A 24,058-nucleotide genomic window follows, 5' to 3' on the forward strand; every position below is an offset into this window, starting at 1 on the left:
AAACATTTATATTACTGTAATCCTTAGCTTAAGTTCTATGCTTTGTTCGTGGAGTACAACTTAATATGACTACCTCCAGGCTGGGAACCTCAGAATAAAATCAATTTCAATACAAGTAACATTTAGTCAAGGAAAGACAGTAATAATTTTTTTTCATAAACTGTTAGCAAAGATTTTTTGGGTTGTGTACTGAAAAACTTTCATCAAGGCTAGAGTCCAGCGAAGTATCTTAACACATAGGAGCAATCAGCTGGATTTCCTCCTCCAGGAAAGTTAGCTTCCTGACTTGGAACCACATCTTCAGACCACAAACCTCCTGGTCTGCAAAAGCTGCTCTGAACGAACTCCAGATGTACAGTCGTGGCATCCCTTTTGATCTAAGCTTCATACAGCACCAAATACCTCAACTGTCAAGAAGTGTCTGCAACTCGTGTGTACCAGGTAGCCAGCCAGCAGGTGGCTGGGTTGTATCACACATGCAGCACAAGAAAGATGCAAGGAGCTCAGTATCAGTTTTCCTCCCTCCCTAAAAAATGAAATCTTCATTTACAAATTGAGTTAGGTATCTGAATTTAAAGTTTTTAAGAACTGTCAAATACTGCAAATGATATAAAGCAGAAATTATTGTTCAGTGAATATAACATATTTGAAAAAAAAAGATTCAGTATAATAAAAAAATCTGTAGTAAGTAAACCTTTAGGAGGGGATTTAGTACCTTTCTGGCACCTCTCCTCTCAGAGAGGTCAGCAGAGCCACATCCTTCATTTAGTGGGGACATAATATTTGTAGCAGAATAGCAAAAGATGATCAGAAGTTATACATAAAGCATGCTAAGTTTTGATTTCAGCACATTTGATTTTAAACACATAAACTAAGCAGGATCAGCAAAGGAATTCCTGATAGCCATCATGTAACCACTACAGGCCTGGTACGAAAAGTATATGGGGTATGTAGCAAGCAAATCCTGAGTAATTATTAAGCAAATCTAGCTGTAACTGCAGTGTGCTCTTGTGCAGGAGGCAATTTTCAGCCTCCTTTACACATCCTATTCATTGGTGGCCAGTCTATTCCATGTTGCTTTAACAAGTGCAGACAGTTGCCCCATTGGCTACTCAGCATCTCAATAATGAAAATCTTCTTAGCTAATTATCTACTGTGATTCCAGCCAAAAATGGTCCTCTTATGCTACCCAAGAAGTAATTATTATAGTTGTATGCTGTTTCAGCAGTTACTAGCTTTTCAGCAAACCAGACCACTGCACACTTACGATAAAAAAAAAAAAAAAAAAAAAAAAAAAAGAAACCAGCACTTAAATGAAGGAATGCTGTCAACATCCGGGACACTGCCATGACCTTATGTTCCACTTAACAGAAATATTTACCCAACAATCCTGCATGTGGATATGTTTTCATTAGAGAATTTAGCTTTATCTTCCTGTTATAGCAGCAGGAAGTCAATTTTTATGTCTCAGTTTCCCAATTAAAAACAAGCAGAATTGCTAAAACACAACTCAAAATATGCGAGGGTGTTTTGCTACCAGAAATTTCCTTTTCAAAAGCATTTCTCAAAGTGTCATGACACAGTAACAATTTTAAGTGACGTAACTTTAAAAACAAACATAATACAGCCATTTTCATGACTATTCTACTTCCAGAATCATTTTGGACTTGCTGTGGAAAGTAGGCATGATAAAGCTAAAGGAATTTAAAACTTTCAAAACTCCAGTAATGTCACAAGAACATTTAAACATATGCAAAGACACTTTTCAACAACTTTATTGGTTTAATAAATGTTGTTGTACAAAATTTCTCTGGAACATCACGAAAGAATTACAGTGTAATTATATTTTGCTTATAGTATTTTAACGGGGAGGTACAACTTTTTTTTTTTGAAAATAAACATTCTAAAATTTTGAAATGGATACTGATTTTAAAAAGCAGCATGATAATATTCCTTGTCTCTCAGCAAGAGTAAAAAATACAAGCCTCATTGTTTTGCACCATTAAATTTGAACCAGAGGATGACAGTACTATATAGGCTAAGTTTACTTTTGCATTTCCATATTGCTTAAGTGGAATTGCTTACAAAACTACTTTGGAATGACAGCAGTAAAATGAGAAGTATCTCAGAGGCTCAGTGCTTTTATACTTTCAGCCTTAGGAATACAGGGCTGAAACTATACAGGGAATTTTCATCCCAATATACATTTAGAAATCATAAAATGAAAAATATTCAGAGCAAGCCCATCATGTTTTTTGTTCCTTAAAGAAGTCCATTCCTTTCAGTTCTTCTGGGAGATAGTCCTGTTCTACAGGTTCCTTGTACATGGGGTTATATTTATAGCCTTTACCATAGCCCAAGTTCTTCATAAGCCTTGTTGGGGCATTTCTCAGGTGCAGTGGAACAGGTGGTAGAGGTCCTGTGTGCATTCTCAGACATTCTTTCACATTGTTGTAAGCCTTGTACACCTCTATAGACTTTGGTGCTCTTGCAAAATACACTACACATTGTGCTAGAATGACCTGGAAACGAGAAAAGGGAAAGCGTTAAGTGATTTCTTTTAAGCTGTTTGGGAAAGGAACTGTTATTCAGACATTTTGTGCAGCTTGAGAAGGCCTTTATTTTTATACTGACCTTGCGGGCTAGGTCAGTGAATATTATTAAACAACAATTCAGTTCTTTATGATATTGGCTCCTAGAAAAGAATAACTAATTCAGAATGTCAGAATATATGACTATTTGTAATGGAGGGAAAACAGAAGAGATAGATGAATATGAAATTAGTTCAAACACCACTTTTTAACATCAAACATGCAGTGAAATTCAAACTACAGCTTCTATTTTTAGAGCTACAATGTTCTGTTACTCAAAAAGTGTTGTGCAGAATGAGCAAATAACTAAATTTACCTTGCCCTTGCAATCTCTGTTTCTTTTTTTTTTACAGTTAGAGCTAGGTTTTACAATTTACAGTACTTTTATATCAATATATTAAAGAAGCCTTTACCTCACATTCTGGCATTCCAATGAAGTGACAACCTTGATAGGCAGCAACTGCTTGTGTTAAAGCCAAAGGATCTGCCAGTCCTGCAGAAAAGGATCAGATGAAAGCAAGTTAAAGTCAGTTTACTTTAATTACCTTTTTTTTTCCCCCTTCTTCTAAGAAGGACAATTATTCATGCACATTGCAAAGGTGCTGTGTCAGATGGCAGATCGTCTGGTACAATACTTGAACAGTACATAAGATATACTTTCTTCATCCAAAACCTTCCTTTTTCCATGCTGTCTTCCAAAACAAAAACCTGAATTTTGTGCCACACAATGGCAGCCTGAGCAGTAGCAGATAGTGTATGATTCACTTACTTTTTGGAATTGAAAAAGTGGGGAAATATACTGTATAGACTTAGCTTACCCAAATCTAGTAACTCTTCGCCCATCACATGCACTAAAAATGTTGCTGCATGTGTTACGTTGGAAAACAAAAAGAAGATGCCTTAAAACTACAAAGCCAGCTATCAAATCTGAAGTTTGTATGCCAGGATAGGCTTTTAGCTTCCACAATTACTAAAACAAATGAACAGAGAAAAACCCAGACATCCCTGAAATACACATTCTCTGTGACACCAGTTTATTAGAGACCTACAATCATCACCAAAGCTGGAAGAATATATATTAGTACACTGTCAAAACCTAACCTCAAGAAAAATCCTTGTTTTTCCTGCAGTAGATAGTCATCGCAATGACATCAAACACAGGTTTCAGTGTGCATATACTAAACTTTTGTCAGGTATTGTGCATTTCAGTATTTTGTACCTATTCCACACGTAGCATTTATTTCCCCCCTGTACCAATCTTTGGAAACCAGAATACTGGAAGATCTGAATTCAACATAATATTCCAACACGAAATACTGCAATCGCTTACCTATATCTTCACTTGCAAATCTTACCAGCCTCCTCGCCACATAGAGTGGATCCTCACCACCCTCAAGCATTCGAGCAAGCCAGTAAAGGGAAGCATTTTCATCTGAGCCTCTCATAGACTTATGCAGGGCAGAGATGCAATTGTAATGTTCTTCTCCTATTTGGAATGGGTGAGAAGAAATATACAAAGCTATTTGGAGGAAATCAAGTGAGATACATTTAAAACAATAGAATATATTTTACCAAGTCACAGTAGGTAAACATAACCTGCTTTTTCAAGTTCTTTTTATGCATGTATCATTATGTTGTTCATCAAAGCAAAGCATGAAGATGCTGAAAACAACCAGAACCATTCCACTAAGTATATAAGCATATCAGAGCAACAGCAGATGAAAAGGAAAGTTTTTTTTTCTTTTAAACATTACAAGGCAAACAATTTGATTTTGATATCCTATGACTTTTCCTTCAAAAGTAGGAAACAAAACTGGTATTTTAAGCAGTTAGGAAGAAGATCTTGTATCTCCTAATCCACAATAGGTAAAGAATGTATAAACCATCAAACATTGCTTTTTGACAAACACATGTAGGTAGCACTGAGGAGGCAACAGAAGAGAAAAATGTTGTATACACTGGTGGTATTTTAGAAAAGGATATTTCACATCAAATAAAATTTAAAAATGAAGCATGCAGTAAATGAGATGCGAATTTGCTATATTATACATGGAAAAAAGAAAATATTGCTATAATTATATAATGACGACACTACAAAATTTGGAGGAAATAGGATCACAGCACACAGCCCTGACAAAACCACTACAAAATCCTTGGTTCAGATGTGGACAGCTGCACCCTTTTAGGAAGGGCCCTAAAAATTATAACCACTTCAAACAACACCAAAAATATTAAAAAGCACCACCTCCAACAACAACAAAAACCAACCAACTATCTGAAATACCAGACTGCTAACTAAAAGGGAAACAATGATTTACAAAAAAAGTTTGTTTTTTTTTTTTTAAACATTAAAGCTTAATATAAGATTAAGTATGAATTCGAGCAGAAACAAAGCCACTTCACAGATATTTTAGGGCTATTGTTAAAAATAGGGGGGGCAATATTAGAAACACTGAGACCCCTCCTGCTTGCAACTTTTTTGCCATGCAGCTGGGTTTGATTCTTATGCATATCTTTTAATCAAACCTATAAGAGTATTTTGCTGTGATATGGTTTTTAAACTCTCCACATAATCTGATTTTTTTTTTTTTTACTTCTCAAAGTGCCTGGCATTCCTTGGCTCACAGCTAACCATATTATGAAGGCAACTGGCTGCGTGCACAGCCATCTGTTAACATTTCTCTTCTTCCTACAGCTAAAAGGATTTACAGCCTCAGGGCTGTAACAGAACACATCACTGTCATTTATAGTCCCTGCAAAATAAAAGGCTGCACATATCATTAAGAAAACCAAAGCCTCCATACCAATGCAGTTGCTCCTTTCAAAGTCAGAAAGACTTCCACCTTCCAGATTAGAAACTGGGCCCATCTTCCAGTGTTGCTGCTCATGCTGCACTGCGGTTCTGTGGGGAATTCAGAGTGTGCACTCCCTGAGTGCACAGGCCTGCAGACAGCTATTTTTGATAGGACTGCACACAAAGAGCCCTGCGGTATGTAGTCATTACTCATGCCAACATAAACAGCATATCTGTGCTCTGTCATAGCACTTGAGTTAGTGGCAATAAACCCAAGCAGCTGGACTCGCATCATCATCTTGGGAGAGGCGTCTTTTGGTCTCTCAAAAGGAAGACAGCCTTTAAATATCTTGAAAAGTTGCATTTGCCTGGGTTTTTGCTTTTTTTTTTTTTTTTTTGAGGGGGGGGATGAAGTGCTTTTATACACTGTTTGGGCTACTGTAACGTGTTGTGCCTTGGAACGCCAACTAGAGAGGCAGAAGGAATCCAGTGGATAGGTTAGGACTGGAGACACCAACCTTCAGAGTACATGGCTGAGCAAGGGAACAGTTTCCTCTCTTTATTTCCTTCCTCAGAGTTACGTGTGTGACTGACTTACCAACATAATGACAATATTTATATACTGGACAGACTTATTCAGAAAACCTGCGGAATTATTCTTTAAACCTCTTTGTCCAATGCATGTAACTGTGTATTTTTCCTTCTGTTGAAACTGTGTTTTATGAATCTTTTTTAAATATGCAGTTTATACTCTATTAGATACCAGGAACAGTTTAAAAAAATTAGACAGATCTCTTTGGAGACCCTGTGTTTATTAGCCCTGTTTCTCATGCCAGTTAGCCACTACATAGATTCTGGCCTTACGAATTCAGCTTCCAGAGATACATATGCAAAGTTATCACTGCTGCTCTGCATCCCAGATGCCTCTTGAAATCAAATCTCTGAAGAGTTTTTGGAATCAAAACACAACTGTTCTATTAAGTTCCCACACAAGCAAATACCTTTCCTAAGAGAAACAAGACACTTCAGAAAAGGCTTCAGGGAAGATGGTATTTTCTAGAGCATCTAATGTATACAGACACATAAATCATGCTGATTCTCACTTTTGTGCCCTAAATCACTTGTGTGCTTCAGAAGAGTTTTCCAGATAATTTAAGATGTTAATTTCTCCAAGGTCTTATTGGTAATAGACAGGTTAAAAAAACAAACAAACAAACAAACAAAAACTTATTCACTGACCACAGTTAGTGTCTGGACTCCTTAACCAAGCCCTAATTATAGCGAGCCAAAGCAATATAACAGTCACTGTCTCACATTATTTTCTGTCTTAGTCAAAGGTATATCAACTGCTCACTGATAAAGTAGAGAATAAAGCCTTGGAAGAAAGGCTAAAGTAACAACATTGGTAAAAAGCCTTCTCGTTCCGGCCCAGCAGAAAACAATAAAGCTGGCAAATACAACGGAACAAGACATCTTCTCTTTCCTCCTTCATAAAATAGGGTGGCATAACATTACAGGTTACATTCTGTAATCTGGAACACCTTATCTTCATCTCAACTGTTTCTCTTCTTTACCAAAGTTAATTACCACTGTTAATACATAGATAGAGACAAAATCTTGCAATTAGTCTGATTTTTATTTTTGGTATTCACTATTAAAGCACTGGAAACAGTGAGCCAAAATACATAAAAGGAAGAAGAGACAATACAAATCTGTCTTAAAAATCAGGTCTTTGTCCATTTGTAGTTAATTAATTTAGCTGCTGCATCATTTTCTCCAAAAATCAAAATAAAAAGGAACTACAATTAAAAGCTAAAATATGACTGAATACTTTGTTTTCTCCCACATTGTAAGGGCTGCAGGCTGTTCCTGGCAGTGAAATTTGACTGGTGGTTTCTTTGTTCTGCCAGCTAAAACACAGATTACCTACGCAAAAATCTTGGCTGTACCCAAATCAAAGCAATAGGCCAATGACTGGATTAAGAATAATTTCCTTCCTAGACTACTCGGAGAGAGTACATGAAGGCATGCATGACCATATACATTTGGCAAATACTGCTTAAGGTGAGCAAAACTAAACCAAATAAAAACTGGATTCCGTATTTAAGATTGAAGCCCACTTTTTTTTTTTTTTTTTTTTAAGAAGGCTGTAGATTCCAGCACAAGGACTGAGATTCAAAAAGTATTGAAGCATACTACAAAAATATTAATATTTATACAGTAGCCTCTATCCAGAAACACTTTATACATGAAACATAATAGCTATTTCTATTGTTGCCAGAAGTGATCAATCCAGCCCCAGACTATTCTATTCTGCAAAGGAAAGTTTAAAGGCACATACCCAGGCAACTTGCTACTGTGACATTAGCAATCACAGGCTTTTTACTATTTATGCAGCCAAGAAAGAGGATTTTCAGTGCTGCCACCCACCTCTGAAAGAAAATCTGACAAAAAACACACAAAGATCAAAAAGAACTATTGACACACACCACCTAGACTTCACGCAGGCCTTAGGTGGAGGCACTCTACCATCTCTAACTAAGCAAATAGGCAGAGGATGGCTGGGAGCAATGGCCACAAATGAGTTGTGCGACTGCAGCCACAAGGCAACAGCAAACACACAAGGGACCTACACAGCACATGAGAGTCATACCAGTAAACTGGTCAGATTTTCCCCTTCCTCCTTCTCTTTACCCATGACTTCTTCCTGCCAGATATGCCATAAAAATGTTTCTTCTCCCTCCCCCTCCCTAACCTTCCCTTCTCAGCTGCCAACGTATCCATATCTGCACAGCTGACTTTTACTGACAATGAGCCATCATTTCCTCTTTGTAGCAAGGCTGAGAGCAGGCAAATGCATTCCAAACAACCTCTACAAATTTCACCACAGCTTTTAAGCACTGACAGTTAATTCAGCAGATCAGGTACAGTGGAAAAACACTGCCTGGCACAATTGTCTGATACTATGGCAGAGTAATTCAAGCATTGTCGAAGAACTAGCACATGCATTCAAGGCGATTCGTGTAATTTCAAACATTCAGTCTCTGGCCTTTAACCATCTGCATAAATAGGTACAGGCCAGCTCCTATGGTGCCTAACATTGCCAAGTTACAAGTAGAGCAAGAGTGGTTACCCCATTAAGAAGCCTGAAATGCAATTAGATTTATGTAACCTGTACTGAGAAGGTTACTAAATTCATTACCTCTAAAAGCAATTATAAAAATATAAGCAAACTACAACAGAGCATTTCCAACCCTCCAAGAACAAATCTCATCAAAATACTACTTCACCCTGCAATCCTCTTAGACCTCAATATTCTAATAACCTGAAGGAACAAAATAATTTTACCTGTTTCAACTGTTAGAAGGACTGCAAGCAAGTCTCTCAACTAACCTATGCTTCCTAAGCCGTACGAGGAAACTATTTAGAAGGAATTTCTGGATGAGCCTGCTATACTGTAAAGGAAATGCAGCTTTTTAGGCCAGATTTCAGTACGGCCACTGCTTCACCAGAGCACTTGGTATGAAAGGGGAGAAGCAGCGGGAATTACAGAGGCTCTTCAGAATGCTGCATGGTGAAAACTGCATCAGCTACCCACCTGCTCGGTCATATAGGATGTGAGATCGTTGTAGACCTTCCTTTACATGTTCTTCTGTTATCAGAACTCCATCAACAGAGCATCCTTTGGCAGTACTCACAGGAGTGGTCTTCCCTGCTGCCAGCCTGGCCTGAACTGCTAACTGAAGTCCGTTCAATCCAGTCCTTGCATCACCATCACAAAGGTAGGCTAGGGTACTTAGAGCCTTCTCCTCTATGTACACCGGGAATCTGCAACAAAATGACAAGATGTTATCCAATGCGTTATCCCAGATGTTATCTCATTGTGTATTGTGCTAGATACTACCTTTCTTTGCAAAGTCTGCTGAGAGGCAACTGGGCTTATGTTTTGTCCTTAACTCATCGTCATGATTAAGCACTGCAGGATCTGGGATAAAATTGTGAGATCCCACCCCTCGACAGCCTGTCTAATTCATGTTAAATACAATGGCAGACAAAAAAAAAAAAAAAAAAGAACAGAAGCTCTCATCTATTTAATGTTTTTTTTTCCTTGAGATTACCTCCTCTCACCAAGTTCAATGAAAACTAAGGGTAGGTTTTTGCCAGAAGTGCAGTTCTGGCACAGCCATTTGAACATCACGAGATTTTACACCATCAGCATTTCATAGCTAGCAGTTAGAATTCCTTGGGCAAAGGACAATGAGGAAGCTACCCAAATGCATGAGATAATATAGTGATGCACAAAGTAACTATTGAGTATTTGAACTAATGGTTACTGACATTACGAGCTGTTATCACATGTTCTTTAAAAAGCTATGGCAAGAAGCACTGATGTAAATCATAAAGCATATATGCATCCCACCTTCTTATTTGAAATGGTGACAGGTACAGCTTCAGTCACTGGGGTACAAAAACTATTGCAGCACAGAGAAAGGCTGTGAAATCCCAGAAGAAATCCCAGTGCACACAAGTCCCTGTTCTTGCCATCCACTGCTTTAAGCACACCAGGGCTATGAGAAGGCTTCATAACAAAAAGGCTGAATTCCAGTGACCACACAGCATAAATGAACAGGACAGATACAGCTGAGAAATGCAAGAACAGGTGAAGGCTTTGCCATGGTCTCATAGCTGATCTATGGCAAATCTGGGAAAGTAGATTTGCCATCTCTTTCTCTAGGTTTTCATTCACTGGGTTGCAATCCCTGCTCCCAGTGCTATGCAAACCAACCTGACTCTGCACATTGCACATGCACTTTGTTGAGTATTTGACCCTCAAACTTCAGTTGCATAAACAAGTTAACTGCTAAGGTGTTTGCCAGACATGGGGCACTGCTGATTTGAAAACAGAAGCCAATGGAGTTAAAGCATGACACAATCACCTTAACCTGGCCATTTCTAGTAACTGGACTTGGAGAAGGCAATTTCTTATGAAGCCCTCGTGCACCAAGTTATTAGGGATTCACCAACAGCCCTGCACCTCATTCAGAGAGATTTACTGCTGCTATTACCAGTGGTTTACAAAGAGATAATGCCAGGGTTCCCAGACACGCAGCTCCACTAATCTTCATTATTTGGCCCACCCCTTTATGGGGCTATGAAAAATGCTTTTGTTAAGCATGCAGCAGCTGCAAGCAGCTCTGCAGCTACAGGTATTTGAGCAGCTCTGAACTCCCCCTTATTCCCATGCTAGTCAGAAGTAGCCTGAATGGCAATGTTAGCTTCCAAAAACTTGCACTTGGTGTTTGAAACACCCTCTATGTCTGAACAGGGAAACAGCCGAGTGTAACACCACAGTGCCTTAATTCTGTCAAGTAGCTTATACATCAAGGTACTTAGAAATCAAGGTGTGATGCCTTCCACATACAGGCAAGCTGCTCGTGGTATATTGATGAAGGCAATGATTTGAAATAATGTAATGCTTCCCTAATTCCATAGTTAGGGAAGAATCAGCTCAGCTGAGAATTTACAAATAATATTTTATACTCAGAATAAAGTGAATTCAGTTAATTTTTCTAAGAAATTAAGATCTTAAATCTCATCACTCGCTGTATTTGACATTTTTAAGCCCATCCCATTCTCAGAAGCTCAGGCACCCTTTTGCTTTACCCTGACTTCCCCACACCCTCAAACTCTGAGGCAGAACAACTCCCACAGGTCCTGACCTCTTCACAAGCTCCTGAACCTCTTCCAGATGGGCAGACTTGTATTTTTTTTTCCCTCTCCAAAATTAACACAGTACACCCCCAGATGCCAATGCTTAATGTTACTACCTCGTAACCGACGATACTTGGAGACAAAAATAAAAACAAGCCACCAGGGACACCCCAGGATCTATCACTCACTGAGCCGAAGGTGATATACTAGCTCAAGTAATGGAAAACTACCACCATGGGGTAATAAATCATTCTTCCAGTTCCCTCCTTATCACAATATCCTCAACACGGTTTGTGCCAAGAACCAATATGAAGTAGCATCAATTACTTATAAAACCTGTACACAACCAGTGTTTGACACAATGAGAGCAGATGCAAGGAAGTCTAAGCAAGGACAACCTGTACAATGAAAGATTTAGAAGTAATTGAGCAGAGCATGCGATAAAGCATCCACTGCTGCTTTCACATATAAATCAGTATTTTATTGCATTCATAACGCAATTATTTTCACTACAGTTGCTCCTGGACAGATTGAAACAGTTTTATGGGCAAATATAATTCTTTGTCTTAAACGAAGTTGTATGATACCAATTATTCACAGCCTTACAGCACTGTCTTTGAAGAAGGCCTCATCCCAGCAACTCTATTTTCAGCAAGGAAATTAGATGGGTGTTTCAAAAAAGGAACAATTTTCAAAAGGTGCTCAACGCCCAAGATCCAAAGGAAGCCCGTGTTAAATATTGATTTATAAACCAGCAAATTCAAAACCTGTCAGTACTCGTAGTATAGCCACTAACGAGCTGAATTGCGTGATGTCTAGCCTTGCCAACAGCAAACTGGGAATCTTTCGTTTCAACCAGCTGCATGCCTTCTGGGCTACCGAACTTCAATACATTAATCTAGCATCCAGTTTACCACCTGACAAATCAGAGAGAGCACTCTGAGGGCAGCACCTAAAAATAATAAAAAGCCAAGAATGAAAAGAAGAATTTGATTTCCTCTGTCAGTGACACAGCACAAGCGCACTGCATCAGTGTGTAACTGTACAGTTTGGGCTGTTACCGAGACAGCTAAAACAGTCAAAAAGCACAAGCAAAATCTCAGCAATATAAAGCATCTTTCATGCTCACGTCTCCTTACTTTTCTTCTTCATGACTGTAAACTTCCTTTCATAATCTCCCCTCTTTCAGTTTACTGCAGGCTTTATGAGGCACCATTTGATGGCAGCAAAGCTGACGAAGATGTAACACAAAGCACATCTTATCCTAAAAAAATCCAGTAATTCATACAAAAAACATTAAAGAAACTTTGTAAGTGCAATGACATCACGCAGTAAAGGATACCAAATTCTGTAATGGCTTCCAGTGGTTCCAGTTCAGCTTTATGGCAAGAAAAGGATACAGTGGGATGAAAAAAGCCAGGTGATCTAATCCTATGAGAAACCTTCAGCAACAGAGGAAGCAAGACAAGAGAAAACCACTGAGGAAACTTAAGGAAACAGATTCTAGTAGAGCATGCTTTCCATTTGGGAACTGCTGCACATGCACACAATGCAGAGGCGGTGACACCTGTTGAATCATTCTGCAGTGGCTGCATTATCACTGAGCTCAGAATACACCTGTAGGAACTCTGGAAGACCCACCCTCACACTGCTCCTCAAGGTAAAAGAAGAGTCTGCAGAGAATCAAGCTCTTCTTCAACACCTCATGTAGGTCAAACATCATGTCAGAAAAGTGTTGTGATACCATCTGATAAAATGATTCCAAGGAACACATGCAGAACTTCTTACTGCACGTGGTTTGGACTGGGAAACTCACTCCTTGAGGAGATTAAATCCATAACACAATGTCCATGCCTCTTCTGTCTTCTGGCTGGATCTCTGCATCCCTTTTAAGTGGGTTTGCCTCACATATGGGGACATGCTGCCTTACAGCACCTTTTCCAACTCTGGAACAGATGTGAGCACAGTGAACAATCAACTCCACTGTAATCTGTGACATACTTTTGTTTATTCTTCAGGACAACATGAACTCTTACCTGCCTGCATCTAACGCTAGCCCTGCTTCATAAAGATAGAGAGGTAAAGAGATAAGAGATACAGCTGCTCCTGCAGAGTGGTAGGCAGAAAGGAAGCGAAGGATCAAAAATGGCACAGAGAGTGAAGCAAGAAGGAATTAAGGAGACCAAAAACTGAACTATGGTAAGGGACAGGGTGGATTAAAAAAAAAAAAAAAAAAAAGTCAATCTCAACAGCAACAGTATGTATCAACTAGAGACCAAAACCAGATAGTGGTAGGAAAGAGTAAAAAAAAAAAAAAAAAAAAAAGTTGAACACATAACTGTAACAAAAACTCTAAAATTCCTAATTCTATTTTCATTTTAAAACGCAGCCTGGCTCCTGCTTAGTCACTGGTATGGGGCACTCTCTCTTCATGGATAGACTTCTGAAAGCATGCTAGTCTGACAGCCTGCCTGCCAGACTTCTCTCAGTTTGATTAAGCACCACACCACGCTGCTTAAATCATCCATAGCTATCGGAAGGTTACAGATACGGGAGTCTAGCGAAACCCAAACCCAAACAACTGCAGCTGAAACTATGCCTTCCACTTTAATCCCATACATAAAGGAAAGTCTCCAAACCCCAGCCAGGGTGTAGCCACAACCACAGCTGTGCCACTACATTAAGGATGACATGCTGCACTGCCCTCTCTTCTGAAAGTCACACTGCTACAACACGCAAAAGCTATAAATGAGTAAAAGTGAGGCAGGGAAAAAAAAAGAAGGGGGAAGGGGGAAAGCGACAGCTTTTATTTCCTGCCCTGACCTCAGCATTCAGGTTATCACTTCTTATTGATTCTGTTCTGTGATAATGCTAAAAGGAAAAAGCATATTCCCTTCTATTTATTGTATGAAGAGTGCCTGCCCAATTAGCACCGCATTAATGAGCTGTAAATTACTAGCAGTACACATGAGCATCTCCATGAAGAAACTGTAACAACATCTTGCATGAAAGTAGCAGAATCAAGCATTACTCTTATTTGCCAGCTAGCCATTTCAGAAGGCAGATACACGTCCATAGGGGATCTGTCTTGACCTTGGTATTTCCAAAAACTCTCCCAAACGTTTAACACGACTATCTGGTTTGGACAAAAAGGGTCAGACAAAAACAAAATATATTTTAAGATAATCTATTAACATCTCACAGCAAACACCCTCCCCAGCATACTGTAAATCATACCATGGCACTTATGCTGCAGCTAAAACACAGCAGTACTCTCTCTTGATCTCATTCAAAAAAAATTGTCAGAAAACAACAAATTTCATCTGGCACTTCCAAGTTAATTTAACAGGGGACGCCCCATCTGCCACTTAATGGTAATGCGATGCTTTTACAACCACTAACAAGAAGTAACACACATTAGGACGCGACAAAGACTCGGTTACACACTTGCTTCCACAGCAAATCCCCGGCAGCAGAATGGATTTAAATATCCTGGGGGGGTGAGTCAGGAGCTACAGATCCAAGTATAAAACTCTCTCCTAATCCAGACGGTGAGATTATGTTTTGGATGGAGAGCCAGTGCTTTGAATTCTCTCCTCTCTCTCTCCTGTCACCCCCCCCGCCCCTGCCATATGCTGCCACCTCTTTTCTTTACTATCAGAAGTGGCTAGGGTTTCTCTTCCCACCCCCCAACTGCTTCATCCTCTCCCTGGCAGGCAGTCAATTCCTCGGGCTGTGCGCGTTAACACCCTGCAGCCCATAAAGTACTCACTCCGAGCTCTCGCTGCTGCTGCCAGTTGCAGAGCTGTCGTGCTGGTCGGCTTTGCCCAAAACCTGGACCCCTAAGGACCTGACGGCCCGCATCAGAATCGCCTCCATCGCCTCCACCGAGAGCTTCTCCAGCACGATCACCCGGCATCGGCTCAGGAGCGCGGCATTGACTTGGAAGGACGGGTTTTCTGTCGTCGCCCCTATCAGAGTCACGGTCCCGCACTCAACGTGAGGAAGGAAAGTGTCCTGAGCATGGGAGGGAAGCAGAAAAACCTCATCTCAATCAATGACAACCTGAAGCATCCCATGTGAGTAGGCTGTCTGGCATTTTCAAATACTTTTTTTTTTTTTTTTTCCTCTGGTGTTTTGAGTCTTTGGGCTTCCTGTTGATGTGACAAATAACCTCACTGACAAGGCACCTCATCTGTTCGGCTAATTAACTGATTTAATTTCACGCACAGAGCACACAGTGGGCTGCTCACCTTGATAACCCATGCCTACACTGAGAATGACCCTACCAGCTGAAAAAGGAAGCATCAAATATCTGCAAACTTTTAGTTTATTTGACTGTTTTATTGTTTGGCAATCAAAATACCAGGAAAACATCTAATATAACAAATAATGAGGCTACTTCTAACTCCTTGAACCAATATTTAGGGCTACATTTTTTTTTCCTACTACCTAATTGAACAGGACATCTCAGAGAATTGTAGGATCAGAACATGGTTCCATATAAAAACTTAACCAGCAGGCCAAATTTTGATCTTTCCATGGCATGACTAAAGATAAAAATACCTAGGAAAAAATAAAAAATAAAAAAAATACAACACTCGGGCAATGGCTGCAGCAACATATTATACCAAAGTACCATGCCATGCTTTAATTTTCTGTTTTCACAGAGAAGAGTGCACAACATTAAAGCAAACGCACCCTATGCACATCCACATTCCAGACCTCTTTAAGGGTAACATGGAATTTAATCCCCAGCATGGAGGCTGAAATGAAGATATGAACAGCAAATGCTACTAACATGACTTTGGAGAAATAAAATTTCAGGAAAACATCACACAGAGCCCAGCATGCAAGTCAGCTGCAAGCATGGCTCAGCCTTTTATTTAAATCTTCAAATCACAGCAATTTCACACTGATGCTTGGAAGTTAGTTATGAATTTAATTTTCGTAACTCTAATTTATTTACTACGAATGTTAAAATCAAAAGCCCAAAGCGAGCTACCATCTTAAGGCAAAGTGGGGAATTTTACCGAAGTTCTGACAAAGGCTTTTTCCAAAAAAGCGATGTAGTACAAACCTGCTGGGATTTGTTGAAACGATGGATCTCGTCGATAAAGAGAATGGTTTTTCTCTTGAAGAGTCTTTTTTCATTCTGGGCTTGACTGATGACATCTCGAACATCATTTGTCTTGGCACTCGTGGCTGACAGCGTCACAAACCTTGCGCCGGTCTTTTTGCTGCTGTTGGCTATGATGTGTGCCAGGGTGGTCTGAAAGAGCAGTAGGAGCTAGCCTTGTAACAATCATTTTGGATACAGAAAGTACTAATGCGCAGACAGTATATAGAGAGCAAAGCTATATATTTAGGACATAGGGACAGTGCTGACAGTTTAGAGAGTAGGATATTTTAGTTCACGCTATTGTGGCTGCCAATTCCACCACTGCATTTCTAGGGCCTGCACTTTTAAGTATCAGTCGCAATATTTTAAGTGCCAGCAGTGACAGCTGCCGCCTTCATCGCTGAAGGAAAACTCTTCTCCAAAGACGCTGTTGTCACAGAAGATGGGTTGACTACAATTCACCATGCAACTATTTTGTAGAGTCCATTAAAGAATAAAGAGCTGGACCATTCCAAGATACCTGCAGAAGAGCTTACAGTGAAATTATTTAAGAAAGAAAAAACTACATAAACATTGTGAACTAAAGCTTTTTCTATTTCCACCCCTTGTAGCAATGACATTAATCAAAAAGCAGCTCTCTACAAAGGCATGAGAGTTAATAGTGAAAAATTATATGCATAATTCAGAAAATATAACTCTAAATCTAAATAGTCAATAGTAACTAAGTGCTGGCTCAGGGAGGTAAAGGGCTGCTGGCTGGACAAAACATTGCCTGGTTTTAATGAGCACTCACATTGTTTCCCTTTCCTTGTAGACAACTCCTTCCCAACACAATTTATTTATAGGGAATTTCACTGCACCCACTAAAGCAGAGAAGCAGCCTGCAGCACTACGTTGCACACAGATGGAGTACACTTGAACATGGGCATAGTTTTCAGTCCTTCCTTCACTCCCCTTTGTAAAGGCAAGAGTATCTGCATGTCTCAAGCAGTGCATCTCTGTTTCAAAGTACTGCTAGAGAAAAACAGGTGATTCTTCCATCAATCTTGCTTCTTGTAAAGAAGGAGCCCAAGGAGACCGAAGCCAGGAGAGCCTCAGCAGCTGAGGAACAGGACAGGTGCTGACAAAACTGCTTCAGAAGATATTCTAGGTACTCAGGTTAATGCAGCAAGTGCTCTAAACCTGATCTTGCAGAGACTGCAGGAGCAACCACCTACCAGAACTTCTGTCTCCTTAAAGGATTTCCACATCCCTGAAACAGCAACCAGACAGAGATGAGAGAAGGGAAGCGAAGGGGAAGGATATATAATTATTTATCCTTGCTTTAGCTTTAGTAAGGGATTCCTGACTGGTTTCAGAAGAGGTGTCATTTCATCTCTTGATGCAAGATACGAATCCTGTGTCGGATCCCCCCTCATCTGCTGGAGCTCAAAGCGCCAGCCCCTTCCCTCCTGAGCATGCTGCAGAAGACAGGACTGGGATGATACTCTGGGAAGTGCTCACAGCCTACAGACATCAGGGAGGGCTAGAAGACCAGGAAAAAAAGGTGATACTTCAGACTTTGCTAACAGAATAAAACCATAAAACTAAAAGTTAGTGTTTCCTTACAAAAAGGACTTAATTCAGAATGGACCTTTGGAGGATTTATCCATACCTTGAAACCACTGAAAGCGTGGAAAGCACCAATATATCAAATCTGAAGATGAAAAAGGAAAAACTACCTCTTCTTTCTCTAAAAGTAGCAGTGGCAAGAGAGGAAAAAAAAAAACAACAACAACCAAGTGGCTATTCTTCTTATAGCTCCACTTCAACTGGTAGCTCACGCTTCATCAACATCAGGTCTCAGAGATGAAGGGCCTAGTTACAGTCAGCATAAGTCTAAGAACATGTCTCAATTGAGGCATTCGAGTCTGCAGAGATCACTTTTCTACACCCAGAGTGAACATTTTTTTTTCTATCAACCAGCACAGCTGGTATTGCAAAAATTGTGAGTTTTGACTCACAAGATGTATGAGTATAGCAAATGATAGTCATTAGCCAAAAAGAAACTGATTTTAGCTGAAGCCCGATCTATTTTCCTGCTTTCTCTCAAGCAGAAGCCAGTATTATGCTACACAAAAAGTCAAGAACCATGACTCATTAATAACCTTTAACTTGAGCCTGCAGTCACTTATTTCCAGATCTACCACACACAGGACACCTAAATACCAAAGCTCTCCTCCACTGGAAATTTCTTCATGTCAACCCAAATTAGGACTTCCTTCCCCACAGGCTGCAACAGATCAAGATTTAAACACCAAGATTTGTTTCCTTGCTCGGGCAGCTCTCTTTGAATGTAACCTGTTTCCTTATTCTGTGCTGCCACTAGTAAATACAACCTCACCTCCAGGGCTGGAAGAAAACAGGAAAAAAAAATCAAGCACAAACGAAGCCTGTCCCACTTATGTTGATGTTCAACGACTTTATGTTACTAATTGGAAACAAGGCGGTGGTTTCATTTTCGCAGCTTTTTACCAGGTGATTAAATAACACCCACTGTATTAGCTCACCACAGCCTCTTCTAAAAATTAAGTGATAATGCCTAGCTCTCCTCAGAAACCAAAACTGAAAAACTTGGAAGAGTAGTGTATATGGGGGGATCATATGAATCCCCAGTCAAGAAGTTGCCTGTGAAACCTAAGGTCATCCTTACCTCACTGCACTGGCAGATCTGGTAGACCTTGTTAATGAATCTCAGGCAGACCTTGCTAACGAATCTGCCTGTGGCTTCCTGTTCACGGAGCCTTTCCCTGTCTGTTCTTAACTTGCACGAATTTGGCAAAACAGCTGTTGCAGATGCTGGTCAAAGAAAACACACCAAGCCTCGGGTGTCATCATGTAGCTTGATGAGCAGTCACAACAGGCCATGCCTGGTTGCACAGCCTCGTGGAGGGTGCCAACAGTGCCAGCACCCTTAGATTGCAACTGGGGAAGCAGCTCCCTGGGATACAGCTTAAAAAAATGGGGTCTGTCCTATCCAACACCGCTGAGTTGAACCCAGGCTACCACGCCATGTCACAAGAGACACGGGCCATGAGTCAGGTTATGCCTAAAGGAAATTAGGACAGCAGAGGAGCATGGCTCGGGGACGCTGCTTATTGAAATAAATGCAATCAAAAGTGGCAGCAGTTGGCATTTATATAAGGGCAGATGCTATTCTTACTCCTCTTGTTTGGTTCCTCGCACCCCAAATAGCCCACAGGGAGACTACTGGAGGAGTAAGGTGTCACTGAACAACAGCAAGTGGCTTCCAGCACTTCCAAAATCCAAGCCAGACCTGGCATAAACAGAGGCAAGGTCACTGCGTGGCGTTTTCTGAAGCAGAGCTGTGCCTCCATTTGCTCCATCCAGGTTTGTTTCATTACGCTTTGCAAACGCAATGAGCCAACTCCACTCTTCTCAGAGAACTACACAAAGTTATTGCTAATTTAAATTGACATATGCAAACTCAAGCACGCAGTATTTGAAGACTTCTCCCATGAAACTGCAAAGATGAACCCATTTTTGAGCTGTTCTGAACTCTTAAGCTCCTGTAAAAGACACCGCACATTTTCAGTTTAAGATCTTACTTGCCACCTGTGTTTGTGATGTTGTTTACAGGGAGCAGGTTCCAGCTACTTGTTGTCTTCTTTTTTAAACCCCCCCCCCCTCATTAAATGACACACGTAAGAGGGAATGTTTACCATACTTAAAAACAGAATGTTCGGGTTTATAAAGCTTAAACCGTATCTGTGGCAGCAAAATTATTCTCTGCTCAAGTTACTCGTGTCCCCCCGCTAACTCTACTAAAATTGGTGCCCCCGTGGCAGACAGGCAAAAATGTAAATCCCTGCATTAAGGTGTCATAAATCACAGCGCAGCTTACTCGGATTACACCAGGATTCATACAGGCTTTGAAAAATTTGCGTAGTCAGGATGAATAAGCTAACTGTTCACAAGTTAATAACCACGGCATCTCTTTGAGGCAGCATTTCTTCTTCTAGCCTGTGTCTGGTCAGCTTCTTAAAGTGGAAAACACATTCACAGGTTTAACACTTAGTAGTGACAAAATTTTTATTTTTTTTTAAATGGAGTCAAAGCAAGTTCAACTAAAGCACTTTGGCTTCATAAAATGTTAGGATGACAAAATAAAAGTACAATGACCATGCTCCCTTAAAATAAGAAGGCACAATACAAATGAAAATTCAAACAAATTAACTAACAACAAGAGTATCCTGATTTTGTCTTTTCGTTTTTGATTGTGCTTCCTTGAATATTCAAGTGCACCTGGGACAAGTTAACTTGATCAGCCCAGTACAATGCATTTTTAATCAGGTACTGGCTTTGTTATCTTCATAATAAAAAAATCTCACAAAGTATTCTTGACCTTCAACATCAAATACATTTGCAGCAGTTTAATAGCAAAGATTCTCCTCTTGCTCAGAAAAAGTCTGTTGAACCACACCACTTCTCATAGAAGCCCAGACTGACCAATAAGGCATAAATTCATTTGATATTTGTCCCCATGGGTTAACTCAATGTCCATTTATTTTTTGACTCCGTCCTGTCCTACTCTTTTTAAAAGAAGTATTGGTTAACATGGTATTTGTCTGTAGAAATGGAAAAAGGCATAGATGGAGAGCAATACCCAGATTGCACGGGTAGCAGGAGAGTGAAGAAGTCTAAGAAGTCCAAATGACCACCTTACACAGCAATTTGGAGTTTAGACCAATGCATTTAGTAACATTCCTTTTAGCATCTACCCACTAATGTACGACTATTTTCTTTGATGGGCAGAGCTTAGCATGTGGGCTTGTTACATTTGAAGCTAGATAATACAAATATAAAATTTGTTAATATTTTTCCCACTGTGCAATAGAAAAAGTTTTCAACTATCAGCCCAATGAAGTCCTGAGGCAGCGCTAGTACTTTTTCACAAGATCAGCAGACAATTTTTACCATCCTTATAGGGAAGGATTTTTAACCTTTTTTTAACCTTGCATTTTAAATCTCTAAGGACAGGAATTAAAGCAAACACAAAAACAAGTAAAGTACAGAACTTTGAGCAACTTAACCAAATCAAACACTTCTTATGGAGAAGAAGGCCTGAAATGAAATTTTACTCCAACACCATCGTAGAAATATTGGCAAGCATCAGTGAGGGGAAACATTCAGCATTTTGCAGTAGAAGTTCCTGGTTCAGCCAGGAGTAGATGGTCCTGACACTTCAAAAGAAGTTTAAATCTAGGTGAGAGAGCAAAGCCTTAGAGCTACTTGTTGAGGGGCAACCTAGAAAAGAGATGAACTAGGCAAGAGTTTAAGTATTTGGAGAGCGAGTAACAGACTTTGGAACTGTTCCTGATGGGGCAAAAGGGACAGTCCTTACGCAAGTCCCTAGTCTAATCTGATGACCAGCTGAATTTGGTGAAAAGCAAGCTTACTAAATACACCTCCACTTGTGGTATATAAGCAAGGTCCTGAGAAAGGAGAGTGAAAGCTGTGTTACTACAGACACGAAGCTAACCACTCGTCATTCAGAGCCTATCTTAGCACCACAGCAGGTTCCAAAAGCCTTGCAACACAACTAAGTTGTCACCACCTCATGAACAAGCACTTCTACAGGCTTTCAAAGAAGGTGCATTCATCAGAACACAATCCAAAGCCTACTGAGTCCAGATCTAGTTTCCGGAGACTATATGTGGCCCTCACTTTGTGACCAAAACCAAAGACAGAATGACATGGAAACAAACAAACAAACATGAAAGTAGGTCCCTGAAAGTTACTTATTAAATAAACTACTAGACTACTAAATAACCCAAGAGTTTAACTCCACGTCTCTCTCCAGCCACCTTAATCCAGTCCATCTACCTCCCCTTTAATAAGTTTGTAGAAATCGCTTTTCTTTACCTCACGTCCTCAGGTTTTCCTGATGTTACCACGGTATTTTAAAGGAAGCAGCAATTATATAAGCTCACCATCTGTTTCTTTTCAGGTGCATGTTATCTAGCCTAAACAACCTACTGCATCTTTGCCAACAGTGTCCATCTATTGTTCTCATACCTGCTCCTTATTAACTGTAATTAACCATGATTATTATGCAAATACCACACACACACAGTCTCTATCTTCAAACAAGTATACTAACAAAAGTGGGCTGCAATTCTGTCCTTTTAACTCCTCTGCTAGCACTAATTCATTAGTCGTTACTTTCCCTATCCCACCTTTCGCATATATGATCTCATTCATAGCCAGGACATCTATACATATAATATGCAAAACACACAGCTGTGTACACGTTAGCCTGACAGAGGTAATTACGTATTTTATTTAGGTCCCCCTACCAAAAATTGGGAATATGGGGAAAAATGGCAAAATTAAGCTGAGATCTTTGAGTGCTCCCACTTGAACACACTCGAGCCATTTATTTGGCCTTGCTACAGCTGTGGACCCCTTCACTGTTGTGTTGCAATTACAGTCCCTTTGGGGATTTACCACAGCCTGCCCCAAGTTATCTTAAAAGAGGCAGAACAAGAGCATGCAGTAGCCAGGACCTGCGACCAAAAGCTGGAAGGGCTGACCACTTTTGGTTTGCCTTTTTGAAGATGGATGAGTGCCTGGCACAGCGTGCCTAACCCCTGTCTTAGCTCCCTTCCACACCAAAGTCTTTTCCTGACAGGAGACAGAATTTGTGGGCAAAACCAAAGGTGTGCTCACAAACCATGTTGTAGTAAATATGCCGGTATCACACCCCTTCTCCTCGATATTTGTATAGATTTTCTTGCTGTTTTCAAGCTTCCCAGTTCTGCACACTAGTAATGGCTCTAAAGTTTACAAAAACAAGCCTGCTGTCTGAAATCAGCCAAGTTTGGGAGCGTCGGTTGCTTACATTTTATTCTAGAGGCAGGCTGCGCTTTCGCAATCTCTGCAAAAACTTGAGGGCATCAGTCAGCACGAAGCCAAAATAATACACGGGGCGTGCAAAAACAGAATAAAATGCGAGGGAATATGGAAAAAAGGGACACTCTCAGGGGGTTGATGGGGCTTGGAAAGGCACCAGGGAAGGCGCTGGGCGTGGAGCCCCGGGACTCCGCCGGCGGCTCACTCACCTTGCCGCATCCCGGCGGCCCCCAGAGGATGAGGGAGGGGATTTCGTGGGACTCCAGCAGGGACCGCAGCAGGGTCTGGGCTCCCAGCACCCGCTCCTGCCCCACGTAGTCCCTCAGCGTGTCCGGCCGCAGCCTGTCGGCCAGGGGCTTCCCCTCCAGCTTCTGCGCCAGGCTGGCCCCGCGCAGCGCTGCCCCCCCGCCGCCCTCCTCCGGCTTCTCGCCGGGGGCTCCGGGGCTCTGCCCGCCGCCTCCGCGGCTCTTATGGAAGAGGGAGAAGACGGGGGCGGCCGCCGAGGGGGTCACCCCCGATGGGACGGCGGCGGCGAGGCGCGGCTTCTTGGGAGGGGGCGAGCAGCCCCGCTCCGCATCGCCCTGCCCTGCCTGCAGGCAGCGGTCCAGGTGCGAGTTGATGAGCGCGCCCGGCAGCTCCCGCAGGCACACCGGGCACCGCACCGCTGCCCCCTCCTCCTCCTCCATCGGTCCCTGTGCAGGGCAGGAAGCGAGACCGCCCGCCCTTCGGCTCCCGCAGCCCTTCGGGAGCTGTAGTCCGCCCCTAGCGGCTGGAGGAGCCGCAGGGAGCCTGGCTGGGGGCATAGGGCTCCGAGCCTCGTGGCCAGCTCCCCGCACCCCGACAGCCCCGGGGCGAAATGGCCGCCGCGGGCATGGGGCGAAATGGCGCCCTCAGGGGGTCGGGTCCGCGCAGCCATAGGGGCCC

At 41.3% G+C, this 24,058-nt stretch overlaps 1 protein-coding gene across 1 annotated transcript; it reads right to left on the minus strand.

Moving 5' to 3' along the window:
- Positions 1-1,759: 1,759 nt before the first annotated feature.
- On the minus strand, positions 1,760-23,845 carry WRNIP1 (WRN helicase interacting protein 1). The gene is made up of 7 exons (XM_084508149.1): positions 23,344-23,845; positions 16,178-16,369; positions 14,870-15,114; positions 8,984-9,213; positions 3,922-4,077; positions 3,005-3,084; positions 1,760-2,522 (listed from the first exon to the last, which is right to left on the minus strand). Exons 1-7 carry the CDS (start codon positions 23,818-23,820, stop codon positions 2,247-2,249), a joined length of 1,656 nt encoding a protein of 551 aa, XP_084364275.1. The 5' UTR covers positions 23,821-23,845; the 3' UTR covers positions 1,760-2,246.
- Positions 23,846-24,058: the final 213 nt, after the last annotated feature.

This window comes from Aythya ferina, assembly GCF_964211825.1.
Source record: "Aythya ferina genome assembly, chromosome: 2".
Classification (NCBI taxonomy): Eukaryota; Metazoa; Chordata; class Aves; order Anseriformes; family Anatidae; genus Aythya; species Aythya ferina.